A 15461-nucleotide genomic window follows, 5' to 3' on the forward strand; every position below is an offset into this window, starting at 1 on the left:
TGAATCGTACGTTAAAAACAGCCATAGGCAAGGCCATTACAAAAACAGGACAGGTGTGGGTAGACATCCTCCCATGTATACTAATGCGCCTTCAGGCAACACCAAATCAGACAACTGGACTGACCCCGTATGAACTTATGACTGGGCAGGCCATGCGCCGACCAGAAGGGGTATCTACCGTCATGAGGACTTGGGTCCAATAAGGGATCACATTCGAAACTATGTATGGCTCTTAGAAGAGCTGCTACGCGACTGACGAGAGGAGGTGAAGGAACAGCAGATTATTAAGGACCAGAAAGCTCAGAGTAAGGGACCAGTAGGATCTGTACCGGGGTGGGCAAACAAGTGTAGCGAGCAGGGTTCGCCCCCAAAATGGACTGGACCGTATGAGGCAATCCTGACCAGTGATACATGTGCCTGTGTGGACATGAAGGGTAAGGGTAGATGAAAACACTGGACCCAATTAAAAAAGGTATAAGGCCGAGGAGGCAGTCGAAGTTAAATCAAACCTCAGGTAGACGACTAGATGTCTTAACTATTTTGTTTCAGAGGCACCCGCGGAGCACTGGCAGATATAGTCTTGGATGACAACAGGATATGGGTCTGCTGGATCAGTGATAGATCCCGGCAGGACTGGTTAGAAAGGGGAGAGTTAGGACACGATAAGAAGAAATAATAACCCCTGGTGATGACCAGAGTATGCTTTAATCCACAGGTTAATGGATATGGCAATAACCCAATGGATGATTCTCACAACCCTCACTCTCGCCAGTGGGGATAGGTCCCTATATTATATGCCAAGCCATCTGGAGGGGTGTGACCGTGATGGGCACCTGTACGTGAATGACGGGATTGAACTCCAAGTGCAATGTGGGGACGGCGGAAGCTTTGAAGATGGCACCGAGATCATGTTCCAACCGCCGGTGGGGGCGGGGAATATAGGATTTAGGGCGGTAGTAAAATGCAATTCCGCGGGATATGTCTATTGGTATTTAGATGGGGGCTACACGACAGGCTCGTCCAAAATAAGATGCTACAAGTAGATACGGCAACCCTTAAATGCCTAGACTTGACGCCTCAACAGCAACGCCGGGATGTGTATGATGAGAGCAGCATATGTGAGCAAAGAAATGGAAAGTACCGAATAAAAACAGGACAGGGACCAGCCCCACCCGCTCCTCTGCCTTGTCCTGAAGTAGCAGAAGGAGCCTAGGGAGGCCTGGTGATTAAGTGAACCAGGAAAGTGGAGTATTTTGAAGTGTTCCACAGAATTGTTAAAATTGTCCTCAATATTAGCAGGATAACTTTACCTAAGCGATGTGATAGCTCTATCACGGGATTATGCGAAAATTTGTTGGAGAAACAATTACAGGGACCACGGGGCGGTTAAACAGAAAAAGGAAGGGAGTACTAGAGATGGCAGGAGCAGGGTATGCGGCAGGGGTGGCAACCGTCAACACATTTGACATAGCCAGTATAGATCAAGAGGTCCAAGACGTAGCCCAATGCTCAAGAACCCTTTTACTAAGGGGAACCGGTTTGACTTCTCAGTTGTCAGAAACAGGGGACGAGGTCGCCAGACAAATGCTGCAAGTCGAGGAAATCTGAGAGCCCCATGCCCAGACCATCAATAAGATTAGTACATGACTATATGCCTTAGCCCAAGAAACGCATAAAGTATAGGCAATGTATGGCACGTGGTTACAAGGGAATATCCGATACAATGTAAACCAGATGAAACAGGGAAAAATACCCGATTGGATAAGTAATGAGCAGTTATCCAAATGGACTAAGGACGGTACTACCCTCAGAGAGTGGTGGGGGTCTGGAACTCACTGCCTGAAGGGATGGTAGAGGCAGAAACCCTCACCACATTTCAAAGATACTTGGATGTGCACTTAAAGTGCCGTAACCTACAGGGCTACAGACAGAGCTGGAAAGTGAGTTAAGGTTGGATAGCTCTTGGTGGGCCGGTACGGACACGATGGGCCAAAATGGCCTCCTTCTGTGCTGTAAATTTCTCTGATTCTCACTTGTGTGCTGAAAGTGAGTGCATGTTCCCCTAATTCTTATGTATGAACCTGTGAGCCGCTGTCTGTTCCCACAACTCTTACAAGGCAACCTCTGTGCACTCAGCAAACCAGCATTTAACTCAGGATGTGTGCCCACTCAGTTACTGCCTTGACTGACTCACTGACTCACGCATGCGCACTGTGACTCACCAAGCTTCCTTTCTTTTGCAGGCCAAGATGGCATATAACAGGCAGCAGCAAACGAAGTCCAACACCGCCTTCAGTGTGCCAGTGCAGCCTTCGGCCGCCTGAGGAAAATTGTGTTCGATGACCAGGATCTCAAGCCTGCACCCAAGCTCATGGTCTCGAGAGCAATAGTGATACCCACCCTCCTATATGCTTCAGAGACATGGACTATGTACAGTAGACACCTCAAAGCACTGGAGAAGTACCACCAACGCTACCTCTGCAAAATCCTGCAAATTCATTGGCAGGATAGGCGTACCAACATCAGCGTTCTCTCTCAGGCCAATATCCCCAGCAGCGAGGCACTAACCACGCTCGATCAGCTCCGATAGATGGGCCACATTGTCTGCACGCCCGATAGTAAACTGCCAAAACAAGCACTCTGCTCCGAGCTACATCACGGCAGGCGAGCCCCAGGTGGGCAGAGAAAACACTTCAAGGACACCTTCAAAGCCTCCTTGAAAAAATGGAACATCCCCATCGACTCTTGGGAATCCCTGGCCCAAGACTGTTCAAAGCAGAGGAGAAGCATCCGAGAAGGCGGCGAACACCTCGAATCTCTTCGCCGGGTGCACACGGAAGCCATGTACAGACGGAGCGTACAACAAATCAAGCACTCAACCCACCCAATCACCGTCTGCCCCACCTGTAACAGGGACTGTAGATCTTGCATTGGTCTCATCAACACCTTAGAACTCATTAGTGTGGAAGCAAGTCATCCTCGACTCCAGGGAACTGCCAAAGAAGAAGGAGGTCCTAGTACTGAACCTTGGGGAACGCCACTATATACCTCCCTCCATTCCAAAATACAGCCATTCACCACAACTCTGTTTTCCATCCTATCGTCAATTTTGTATCCATAATGCTCCTGCCATCTTTAACCCATGGGCTTCAATTTTGCTAACAAGCTTACTTCTGGTACTTTATCAAATGCTTTTGAAAGTCCATATAGATAACATCAACTGCACTGCCCTCATCCACCCTTCTCTGTCTCATCAAAAAACGTAATCAAGTTAGTCAAACACGATTTGTCCTTAACATATGTGCCGGCTCTCCTTTATTAGTCCATGCTTGACCAAATGGCTGTTAATTTTCTCCCGGATTATTGTTACTAAAAGCTTCCCCATCACCGATATTAAACTGACTGGCCTGTAAGTTCCAGGTACAACCTTCTCCCTTTTTTGAACAAGTGGATAACATGTGCAATCTTCCAGTCCTCTTGCACCATATCCAAGGAGGACTGGAAGAGTGTGGCCAGCATCTCCGCAATTTCTACCTTTACTTCCCTCAGCAACCTAAGATACATCCCATCCGCACTGGGCGACTTATGCACTTTAAGTACTGCCAGCCTTTCTAGTATCGCCTCTTTATTTATTTTTATCTCATCCAGTATCCCGAGAACGTCCTTGTTCACTGAGCGAGCGCAGCGAGAAAAGAGAGAGCGAGAAAAGAGAGAGCGAGCGAGCATGAGGTGAGCGAACGAGCGCGAGGCGAGAGAGCACGAGAAAGAAGAGATAAAGGCGAGAAGAGATGAGAGGAAAGAGAGAAGAAAAAGTGAGAAAGAGAAAAAAAGAGAGAGAAAGGAGAGGCAATAAAGAGAAGAAAAGACTTGCTGCAGCACTTTTTATGACCTCAGGACCTTATAAGAACATAAGAAATAGGAGCAGGAGTAGGCCATACGGCCCCTTGAGCCTGCTCTGCCATTTAATATGATCATGGCTGATCCGATCATGGACTCAGATCCACTTCCCTGCCCGCTCCCCATAACCCCTTATTGGTTAAGAAACTGTCTATCTCGGTCTTTAAATTATTTAATGACCCAGCTTCCACAGTTCTGAGGCAGCGAATTCCACAGGTTTACAACCCCGAGAAGAAATTCCTCCTCATCTCAGTTTTAAATAGGCGGCCCCTTATTCTAAGATTATGGCTCCGAGTTCTAGTCCCCCCCCCCCCCAATCAGTGGAAACATCCTCTCTGCATCCACTTATCAAACCCCCTCATAATCTTATACGTTTCGATAAGATCACCTCATTCTTCTGAATTCCAATGAGTAGAGGCCTAACCTACTCAACCTTTCCTCACAAGTCAATCCCTTCATCTCCAGAATCAACTTAGTGAACCTTCCATTATGGCCAATAAGTTGCTTTGAAGTGTAATCACTGTGCCATGCAGGAAAAGCAAGTTGTTATTGAAATGCACCACTATTTCTAAAAATCTAGACATGTGTATCTACAGAAACTATTCATTCTTACCTGGCGGTGAAGGGTTTGTTGTCATTTCTGTTGAACATCCAAAATCTATAGAAAAGAACAAGTGTGAAGTAATTATCACGAATAGAAATTGTAGATTGGGTGACAACTAGGAGGGGAAACTTGAAAACAACTGCAAATATGCCCTGTCCCTCACAAAATCAACCACAGATACTACTGAAACTCAAATGATAAGAGATTTTAAGCCATGGTAATAAATCAACACTTCTGCATTGACCCAATCACTGGCAGCAATTTTTTCAACTCTGTATTTCAATGTTTGCTTACAAAAATTTGAGACCCAAGCAATAAAACTGTCTGGTAGTAGAAACAGTGAATGAAGCTTCAGCACTGGTATTTCATATTGATTTTTTTGGATTGATATTTGAATTTGAAGTGCAGCTGGAGTGCTTATGTGGCAACAACTCTTCCACTGCTACAAACATCCTGGTCATGCCTCCAAGATAGTCTCTGGCAATGATGTACCTCAGTTGGCCAATCTTATCCAGTCCAGTGGTTGTATTAGCTCTATGCCATTTTGGTATCTCAGCTTGTCAAACCAAGCACGAATATCTGCAGATACAGGCTTTATAAAACAGTGAACTGTAACAGGTAGCACATGGGTTTTCTTCAAAACTATCACTTGCCTTGATCCAATTGTAACTTGGATGCAATTAATAATCAACTGAGGTGGTAAAGAAAAAAAGGCATACCTCACGACATCTCAAAGCACTTTACCGCCAATTAAGCACTTCTGAAGTGTAGACACTGTTGTATTGTAAGAAACGGGGTCCCCAATTTGGGCACAACAAGCTCCCACAAATAGCAATAAGGTAATGACCAGATAATTCGTTTCAGCGATGTTGGTTGAGGAATAGCTGTTGGCCAGGACACTGGGGAGAACACCCCTGCTCTTCATTGACAGAGAGCCATGAAATCTTTTACGTCCATATTTTTAGGTAGACACATGAAAGTAAAGGAACCTTGATACCAATGCTTCCTTTAAGCTACAAGGCTGCAAAGGAGTCCCACGCAGTCGGCGAGCCAGCTTTTAAATTGGAAGAAAAGCAGTGCGCGCGCGAACTTTTGATTGGGCCGCACAGCCTATTAAGGCGGCCACACAGCCCCAAAAAATTACAGGGAACATTGCTCGATACCCTTCCACTTTCACGTTTAATTTGTACCACCAGCAATAGCACCAACAAAGATGAACTTACTTGGTTTATGCTCAGTTGCATTGCAGACTCAGATTTAGTGGCTTCCAGAGTAACCAAGAATGACTATTACAGTCACAGACTCAATGCATTTGTGGCCTGACATCAGGACATAGAGCAGCATCATGGCATCAGTACAAAGATGCACAACACTGACTCAGTTGGTGCAATATTGTCATAATGCACTGCTTTTAATCCTGCGCTCGCTTTCATTGACCCGAGTTAGTGCTCAGCAATTCTTTCCCATTTAAATGGAAAACTAATTCCTGGCTAGATATCAGAGTTACACACGTTTTCAATCTACACAGCAAGCAACTCCACTTACTACACATAACCAAGAGTAGATAGGTCATTCCTGCACAAGCCAGAATAAAAGAGAAGTGTCCTTTGAGAGGAGCAAATGGAAAGTCACAGTCAAGCTTTCTCATCCAATTTAACTATGTGGTCCTCTAAGCACAAAGAACAATATACCATTTGTCAAACCACTTTTCAATTTTGTACAGAATTCAGATTTGCAGTTGCTACGTTTTGGGACAAGTCCAGAGACATAGAGATATCACATAAATCAGGAGGGAATGTCCCTGGGTCTCGTCGCAATGATTATGCGAGTAGGGAAGCCAAGCTTGTATCTGGATGGAGCCGTCAATGTGAATTGCCAAAAAGTTAAGATATTTGTCTTAGACATACAACTTCAATATGCAAGTTAGGGCATTGGAAAATGGTTGCAAGGATGCAAGCTACTTTACTAGAGGCAGACAACACTCAGTTTGCCAAGCTAAGTAAGATGCCATGTGGAAAACCAAGAAACATAGGATTGCAAATTGGAAGTCCGACTTGTGAAGCTCTGCACTTGAAAGAAGCTGAGCAAATGAAAGTCTGAATTATAGGGAGAAATTTATGGCACAGAATCTGAAGACAAGCCAGGAGACCATAACATTTTAAGTTTGGTTCCTAGGCCCATTGTTTGCAAATTGAGCTTGTAGATAAGGCCACTTGGACCAGGCAAGCTGGTGTACAATGATGGTAATCTACCTCCAGAGTTATTAAAAGGAGGTGACCTTGGAATGGGATATATTCAAAGTAAAGTGCTTCCTTTAAATCTGTCATTTTATTTCAATTTCTTGCACTGAAAGGGTATACTACAGCTTCAAGCAGACTTTTAAAAAAAATCATTCTTGGGATATGGGAGACACAAGCAAGGTCAGCATTTATTGCCCAACTCTAGTTGACAGAGAAGGTGGTGATGGACCACCTTCTTGTACTGCTGCAGTCAGTGGTGAAAGTCCTCCCACAGCACTGTTGGGTAGCGAGTTCCAGGATCTTGAGCCAGCAACGATGAAGGAACAGCAATATTTGACCAAGTGTGTGAATTGGAGAGGAACTTGAAAATGATTGCAGCACCAGCTGCCCTTGTCTTTCTAGGTGGTAGAGGTTACAGGTTTGGGAGGTGCTGCCAAAGAAGTCTTGGCAATACTTTTACAATTTGTAAAAGCAGATGCATTCAGCTTATGTGATGTATCTGTAATATCAGGTAGTCATAGGCACTCACACCAAGAGTCTATCTAAGATACAGTGCGTCACAAGATTCACCTAAACATAACCTGCAGGATACATAAAAGCTAACGTGAAACGTTAACTCTTGTTTCTCTCTCTCTCTCCACAGATGCTGCCTGACCTGCTGGATGTTTTCACCATTTTCTGTTTTTATTTACTCCCTCATTAACTAATAGTGCAATCCTAACGGAGAGGGAAAAAACAAAAGAGCACCACCAACGAGTGGCAGAAAACTAAAGTATTAAAACAAAACCGTAAAAGGAAACTACATTGCAAGATGAACCTGTAACAGAACCCGTCTTATTGCAACTGGCAATGCTCAAGAGAAAACAAGCAGCCAGGAGAGTTCAAAACATACATGTGCAAATAATTTTTTTAAACTTATTTTTAAAAAACTGACCCATTGTGGAGCTGGGCCGGTGCTGCCGGGCCCTCCTCTTGCCCTGTCACTCAGCTTAAGGCGGGACAGGAGCTGCTGCCCAGGGATTGTTCCTCGCTTCCGGGACGGCTGACGTCGCAATGTGCGCAAGGGGAATGGGGGCGGGGCAAGTCGCTCCTCACTCGAGACTCGGCCTGCATCTGACCCGAGGGGCAAAGCAACCGTTCAATTAACCGGCAGTGGAGCCCAGCCCTGCCTCCCAGTCACATCTACCAGCTTTCTTTCATAGACCTACCGAGCGACTCCTACTCCCTCGTTGCTCTCTATTTAATCTCCTTTTACTCGGTGAAAGATGAGTTTTAACAAAAAAAATGAAGATGCCACTTGTCCGCGCAGCTGCCTTACCGCCGGCACGCATGCGCGCGGCCTGCCGACGGGGACCTGCGGCTGCCGTGACGTCATCACGCACGCACGCGGTCTGTGTCGGGAACGTCCAGGCTTTCGTTCTCTGCGCAGGCGCGAAGTGGTGTCGGTGCGAAGTTGTTGGCCGGAGAGAGGCAAGAGCTGTTGGGAGGATTACATAGGATATACGGCATAAAAACAGACCATTCGGCACAAACAGTCCATGCCGGCGTTTATGCTCCACTCCAGCCTCCTCCCGTCTTTCCTCATCGAAATCTATCAGCATAACCCTCTATTCCCTTCTCCCTCATGCTTCTCTCACCTCTTAAATGCATCTATACTATTGCTTCAACCACTCCCTGTGGTAGGGAGTTCCACATTCTCACACTTGTTGGTAAATAAGTTTCTTCGGAATTCCTGATCAGATTTCTTGGTGACTATTTTATATTGATGGCCTCTAGTTATGCTCTTCCCCCTAAGTGGAAACGTTCTGTATTCGCTCTCTCAAAACCTTTCATAATTATAAAGACCTATTAGGTCACCGTGCAGCCTCCTTTTTTCAAGAGAAAACAGACCCAGCCTATTCATCCTTTCCTGATAAGTATACCCTTGCATTTCTGGTATCATCCTCTCTGCACCCTCTCCAGTGCCGCTATATCCTTTTTATAATATGGCGACCAGAACTGTACGGAGTACTCCCAAGTGTGGTCTAACCAAGGTTCAATACAGGTTTAGCATAAGTTCCCTACATTATACCTCTATATATAATCTGCGTCGCAACTTTTAGTGATTTGTGTACTTGTACTCCGAGATCTCTTTGTCCCTCTACCCCACCTAGACTCGTATCCTCCAAGTAATAAGTAACCTCCCTATTCTTCCTACCGAAATGTAATACCTCACATTTATCTGTGTTGAACTTCATTTGCCAATTATATGCCCATTCTGCAAGTTTATTAATTTCTTCCTCTAATTTTTTTAGCAACCTCCTCAAAATTGACTCGCCCCCAATTTTGTGTCGGCCACAAATTTAGAAATTATGTTTTTGATTCCAAAGTCGAAATCATTAATGTAAATTGTGAACAACAGTGGTCCCACCACTGATCCTTGTGGAACACAACTACCCTTCTGCCACTGTGAATAGCTATCTTTTACCCCTACTCTCTGCTTTCTGTCTTGAAGCCAGCCAGCTATCCATTCTGCTACTTGTCCCCTGACTCTGCATTCTCTGACCTTGTTCGTCAGTGTATTATAGGGTACCTTAATGAAGGCCTTTTGAAAATCTAGATAAATTACATCTACTGCATTACCATTGTCTATTCTCTCTGTTACCTCTTCAAAAAATTTGACGAGATTGGTCAAGCAAGACTTTACCTTTTGAAATCCATACCGACTATTCATTATATTTTTGGTTTCTAGATGTTCTATTTCCTCCTTTAGTAAGGATTCTATTATTTTTCCTACCACTGATGTTAAGCTGACTGGTCTATAATTCCCTGGTCATGTTTTATCCCCCTTCTTGAATATAGGTATGCCAGGGTCAAGGATGTCACTGAGTGGCTGTAGGGCATTCTGGGAGGAGAGGGTGAACAGCCAGAGGTTGTGGTCCACATCGGTACCAATGACATAGGTAGGAAGAGGGATGTGGTCCTGCAGGCAGAGTTTAGGGAGCTAGGAGAGAGATTAAAAAGCAAGACCTCAAAGGTAGTAATCTCCGGATTACTCCCAGTGCCACAAGCTAGTGAGTACAGAAATAGAAGGATAGAGCAGATGAATATGTGGCTGGAGAGATGGTGCAGGTGAGAGGGCTTTAGTTTCCTGAGGCATTGGGACCGCTTCTGGGGGAGGTGGGACCTGTACAAGCCGGACGGGTTGCACCTCAACATAGCCGGGACCAATATCCTCACGGGGGGGTTTGCTAGTGCTGTTGGGGAAGGTTTAAACTAGCTTGGCAGGGGGATGGGAACCTGAAAATAGATTCAGTAGGGAGGGGAGTAAAGCTGGAATTAGAAAGCAAAAATAAAGAAAGTGAGTTTGAAGGAGAGTGGAAACAAGTAGGAAAAAAGGGTAAAAAAAACAAGCTTAAAGGCACTTTGTCTAAATGCACGAAGCATATGTAACAAAATAGATGAGTTGACGGCAAAAATTGAGACAATTGGTATGATCTGATAGCCATTACAGAGACGTGGTTGCAAGGTGACCAGGACTGGGAATTAAATATTCAGGGGTATTTGACAATCCGGAAGGACAGACAGAAAGGAAAAGGAGGTGGGGTAGCCCTATTGATAAAGGATGGAATCACTGCAATAGTAAGAAATGATATTGGCTCAAATTAAGGGTGTTGAAACAATTTGGGTGGCGATAAGGAACAGTAAGGGGAAAAAGTCACTGGTGGGCATAATCTATAGGCCCCCTAACAGTAGCAACTCTGTTGGTCGGAGCATAAACCAGGAAATAGTGGGGGCTTGCAAAAAGGGAACAGCAATAATCATGGGTGATTTTAACCTCCATTTGGATTGGACAAATCAAATTGGTCAGGGTAGCCTTGAGGAGGAGTTCATATAGTGCATAAGGGACGGGTTCCTTGAGCAGTATGTAACGGAACCAACCAGAGGGCAGGCTATCTTAGATCTGGTCCTGTGTATTAAGACAGGATTAATAAACAATCTCCTAGTAAAGGATCCCCTCGGAATGAGTGATCATAGCATGATTGAATTTCAAATTCAGATGGAGGGTGAGAAAGTTGGATCTCTAACCAGCGTACTAAGCTTAAATAAAGGAGACTATGAAAGTATGAGGGCAGAGTTGGTTAAAGTGGACTGGGACAATATATTAAAGTGTAGGACGGTTGATGAACAGTGGTGTACATTTAAGGAGATATTTCACAACTCTCAAGAAAAATATATTCCAGTGAGGAGGAAAGGGTGTAAGAGAAAAGATAGCTATCCGTGGCTAACTAAAAAAATAAAGGACGGTATCCAATTAAAAACAAGGTCAGACAAAGTGGTCAAAACTAGTGGGAGGACAGAAGACTGGAAGCTTTTAAAAGCCAGCAAAGAACAACTAAAAAAATGATTAAGAAAGGGACAATAGACGATGAAAGTAAACTAGCACAAAATTTAAAAACAGATAGCAAGAGTTTCTACAGGTATATAAAAAGGAAAAGGGTGGCTAAAGTAAATGTTGGTCCCTTAGAGGACGAGACCGGGGAATTAGTAATGGGGAACATGGAGATGGCAGAAACTTATCATGCACTCCCCTGCTGTCCATGTACTTAATGTATGCCTCTTTCCATACCCTCAATTGTTCTCTTATGGCTTTATTCATGCATGGAGTCTCATTAGTGTTTAGTTTGTTCTTTTCTTTCAGTAGAATATATTGTCCCTGCACTCTGTTGAACACCATTTGAAATGTTTCCTATTGCTGTTCCACGTTTTTGTTTGCCAATATTGTTGACCATTTTATTTTCCCAAGTTCTATTCTCAGCCCCTCAAAATCAGTTTTTCTCTAATTTATTAACCTTGTTTTATGTCATACTTACATCCTTCACAATTATCATAACGCATACTATATTATGGTAACTATTGCCTAGATGTGCTCCGACTTTTACTTCTCTTATCTGCTCTAGTTCATTCCCCATTACTAGATCCAATAGTGAATCCTCCCTTGTTGGGCTTTTTACATCTTGGGTTAGAAAGGAGTTCTGTACACATTGTAGGAACTCCATTCCCTTATCCCTTTGACCTACCTCTTCCATCCAATTATATCCGGGTCGTTGAAATCCCCTATGATTACTATTCTATGTTTTTTACTTATTTCCCTAATTTATAATAGGGGGGGAAGGAGGATTCAAGAAAGAGTAAATTTAAAAGCAGCAAGAGAAATACCAAGGCTCTAGAGCAGAGCAGAGTTTTGTGTAATAAACAGAGTAGGTCAGGATGGGACAGAGAGTAAAAAAGGTAATAGGGCATTATTGACTAAGGAAAAAATAGAAAAAAGTCAAAGCTAAAGATACTATATCTGAATGAAACATTCGCAACAAAATAAATGAATTAATAGCGCAGATAGAAATGAATAGGTTTGATCTAATAGCCATTACGGAGACGTGGTTGTAAAGTGACCACGGTTGGGTACAAAATATTCCAGGATACTTAAGTTTTAAAAGAGATAGGCAAAATGGAAAAGGAGGAGGTGTAGCCCCGATAAAGGTTGGGAGAAAGACAGTAGAGAAAGGATCTTAGCTCGGAAAATCACGAAGTAGAATCAGTTTGGGTGGAGCTAAGAAACAGCAAGGGGCAGAAAACATTGGTGGGAGTTGTTTATAGGCCCCCCAACAGTAGTGGTAATGTAGGACACAGTATAAATCAGGAAATTAGAGGTGCATGTAACAAGGGTAATACAGTAATCATGGGGGACTTTAATCTACATATAAACTGGGCAAACCAAATATGCAGCAATAGTGTGGAAGATGAGTTCATGGATTGTATACAAGATGCTTTTCTAGATCAGTATGTTGAGGAACCAACTAGAGATCAGGCTATTTTAGATTTAGTATTGTGCAATGAAAAAGGGTTAATTAATAACCTTGTAGTAAAGGGGCCTTTAGGGAAGAGTGACCATAATATGATAGAATTTTATATTAAGTTTGAAAGTGATTTAGTTAAATCCGAAACTAGGGTCTTAAATTTAAACAAAGGAAACTACATAGGTACGAGAAGAGAATTGGCTACGGTAGATTGGGAAACTACATTAAAAGTATGACGATAGACAAGCAATGGCTAGCATTTAAATAATTAATACATAATTTACAACCATACAAACATACATTCCTTTAAGGCACAAAAATCCCACAAGAAAAGTGGTCCAAATGTGGGTAACAAGAGAAGTTAAAGATCGTAAAAAGGAAGAGGCGTGTACTGTTGCAAAAAAGATCAGTAAGCCTGAGGATTGCAAGGATTTTAGAATTCAGCAAAGGAAGCCCAAGAAAATGATAAAGAAAGGGAAAATAGAATGAGAGTAAACTAGCGAGAGACACAAACAGACTGTAAAAGCTTCTACAGGTGTGTAAAAAGGAAAAGATTAGCAAAAGTAAATGTGGGTTCTCTATAGGCTGAGACAGGAGAAATTAGAATGGGGAATAAGGAAATGACAGAGAAATTAAATTAATACTTTGTGTCTGCCTTCACGGAAAGACATGAAAAACCTCCCGGAAATAGTGGAGCACCAAGGGTCTAGCGAGAATGAGGAACTGAAAGAAATTAGTATAAAATAATACTGAAGAAATTAATGGGACTGAAAGCCAATAAATCCCCTGGATCTGATGGCCTACATGAAAGAGGTGGCTATAGAGATAGTGGATGTGTTGGTTGTCATCTTCCAAAATTCCATAGATTCTGGAATGGTTCCCGCAGATTGGAAGGTGTCATGAATGTAACCACAATGTAACACCACTGTATTACTGTATACACTCAACCTAGATGCACACCTTGACCACAAGGGGTGAACTTGTGGGAGACACTCCTTACCTGATCACACAGGTATAAAAAGGGAGGTCCCACACAGGGTCATCGTCTTTGGAGTCCTGTGAATAAAGAGTTAAGGTCTCGGAGTGACCTTGTCCCCAGAGTGTGCCTCGTGTGGTTTCATACTGTAGAGTAAGGACTTTACATTGGCGACGAGAAACGGGAATTCACGACCCATGAGAATGGCCACTGGTAGCACAGAGGAATGGTACTGTGTTGGGGAAGACTGGGGTGATTTTGTCGAGAGGGTTCAGCAAAGCTTCGTTACAAAAGAATGGCTGGAGGATGCAGCGGCCGACAAACGAAGGGCTCATCTTTTGACCAGCTGCGGACCAAGGACTTACACGCTCATGAAGGACTTACTAGCACCCGAAAAGCCGGCGGACAAAACCTTTGAAGAACTTAGCAAATTGATCGGGGAGCATCTCAAACCAGCGAGTAGCATACGTATGGCCTGACACAGATTCTACACCCACCGACGTCGTGAAGGACAGAGCATACCAGACTTCGTAGCGGACCTCCGGCGTTTGGCCAGCCTCTTAAGTTCACAGACCCCTGCAGGGGGGAGATGCTAAGGGACTTCTTTATCGAGGGCATTGGTCATGCGGGAATTTTCCGCAAATTAATTGAGACCAAGGATTTGACCTTGGAAGCAGCGGCGTTGATAGCTCAAACTTTCATGGCGGAAGAGGAAGAGATGAAAATAATATACGCACGCAATTCTACCTCTAACGTGGCGATGGGTCAGGGAGTCAACATCATCAATGCGACTCAGAGCCCCGCAGGCAGGCAGGGTCAGTCCAACACTCCCCAGGCAACAATAGACCCCAGAGTAGAACTTCAACAGAGATAATGGCAGGCTGAACGGACATTCACTCCATCACAGTGGACAATGCGGCCCGGGATGGGGCCATTAACACCCATTAATAGGGTACTTAAGAGCAGTCAAAGGGACAGTCAGCACGGAATGCCTGGCCATAGTCCCTTTGTTCCCAACAATGGAAACTTTAACTCATGCTGGAGGTGTGGGGGAAAACACTCAGCTGGATCTTACAGATTTCAACAGTTTGTCTGCAGGAACTGCAATCTCAGTGGCCACTCAGCTTGAATGTGCAGGAAGTCTGCAACCAGACTAATATATGAGGTGGATGGACCAGAAGAGGGTTCTTTGAGGCAGGATGACTTTTGGGGCAAATTGATGGACGCCGAGGTTCAGCGGGTCCATGTGGCAAATATTCACAGTTCGTACACCAAAACGCCACCAATGATGATGAGGGTTTTATTAAATGGTATCCCAGTACGCATGGAGCTGGACACTGAGGCCAGCCAGTCACTCATGGGCGTTCAGCAATTTGAGAAGCTATGGCCACTTAAAGCCAGTAAACCGAAATTAGCATGTATTGAGACACAATTACGGACTTACACTAAAGAAATCATTCCGGTGTTAGGCAGTGCAATGTTGGCTGTCACACACAATGGGATGGTGAATCGGCTGCCGCTCTGGATTGTCCTGGGCAATGGTCCCGCACTGTTGGGGAGGAGCTGCTTAGCCGAGTTGAACTGGAAATGGGGGGATGTTCATGCAATGTCATCTGTGGAGCGAAGTTTGTGCTCACAAGTCCTACAACAATTCGATTCACGATTCCAACCTGGCGTCGGGACATTCAAAGGCACTAAAGTAGTGATACACATCACTCCAGACACCAAGCCAGTGCACCACAAAGCCAGAGCGGTGCCATATGTGATGCGGGAAAAGATCGAGAGCGAATTGGACCGGCTGTTGAGAGAGGGCATCATCTCGCCTGTTGAATTCAGCGACTGGGCGAGCCCCATCATTCCCATCCTAAAAGCGGATGGCTCTGTCAGGATCTGTGGCGACTACAAGG

The 15461-nt window shown here is 44.3% G+C and overlaps 1 protein-coding gene across 3 annotated transcripts in view; it reads right to left on the bottom strand.

The window, feature by feature from the left end:
- inip (ints3 and nabp interacting protein) overlaps positions 1 to 8106 on the bottom strand; it is a 57943-nt gene extending 49837 nt beyond the window's left edge. The window contains exons 1-3 of one of the 3 annotated variants that reach the window (XM_070888314.1): positions 7950 to 8106; positions 7676 to 7854; positions 4511 to 4555 (exon numbers count right to left, since the gene is read on the bottom strand). In XM_070888314.1, coding sequence (XP_070744415.1) covers positions 4511 to 4555; positions 7676 to 7679 — 49 coding nt within the window. In that variant the 5' untranslated portion in view covers positions 7680 to 7854; positions 7950 to 8106. The other 2 variants (XM_070888319.1, XM_070888306.1) reach the window with 2 other exon arrangements.
- Positions 8107 to 15461: the final 7355 nt, after the last annotated feature.

This window comes from Pristiophorus japonicus, chromosome 1 (genome assembly GCF_044704955.1).
Source record: "Pristiophorus japonicus isolate sPriJap1 chromosome 1, sPriJap1.hap1, whole genome shotgun sequence".
Lineage (NCBI taxonomy): Eukaryota > Metazoa > Chordata > Chondrichthyes > Pristiophoridae > Pristiophorus > Pristiophorus japonicus.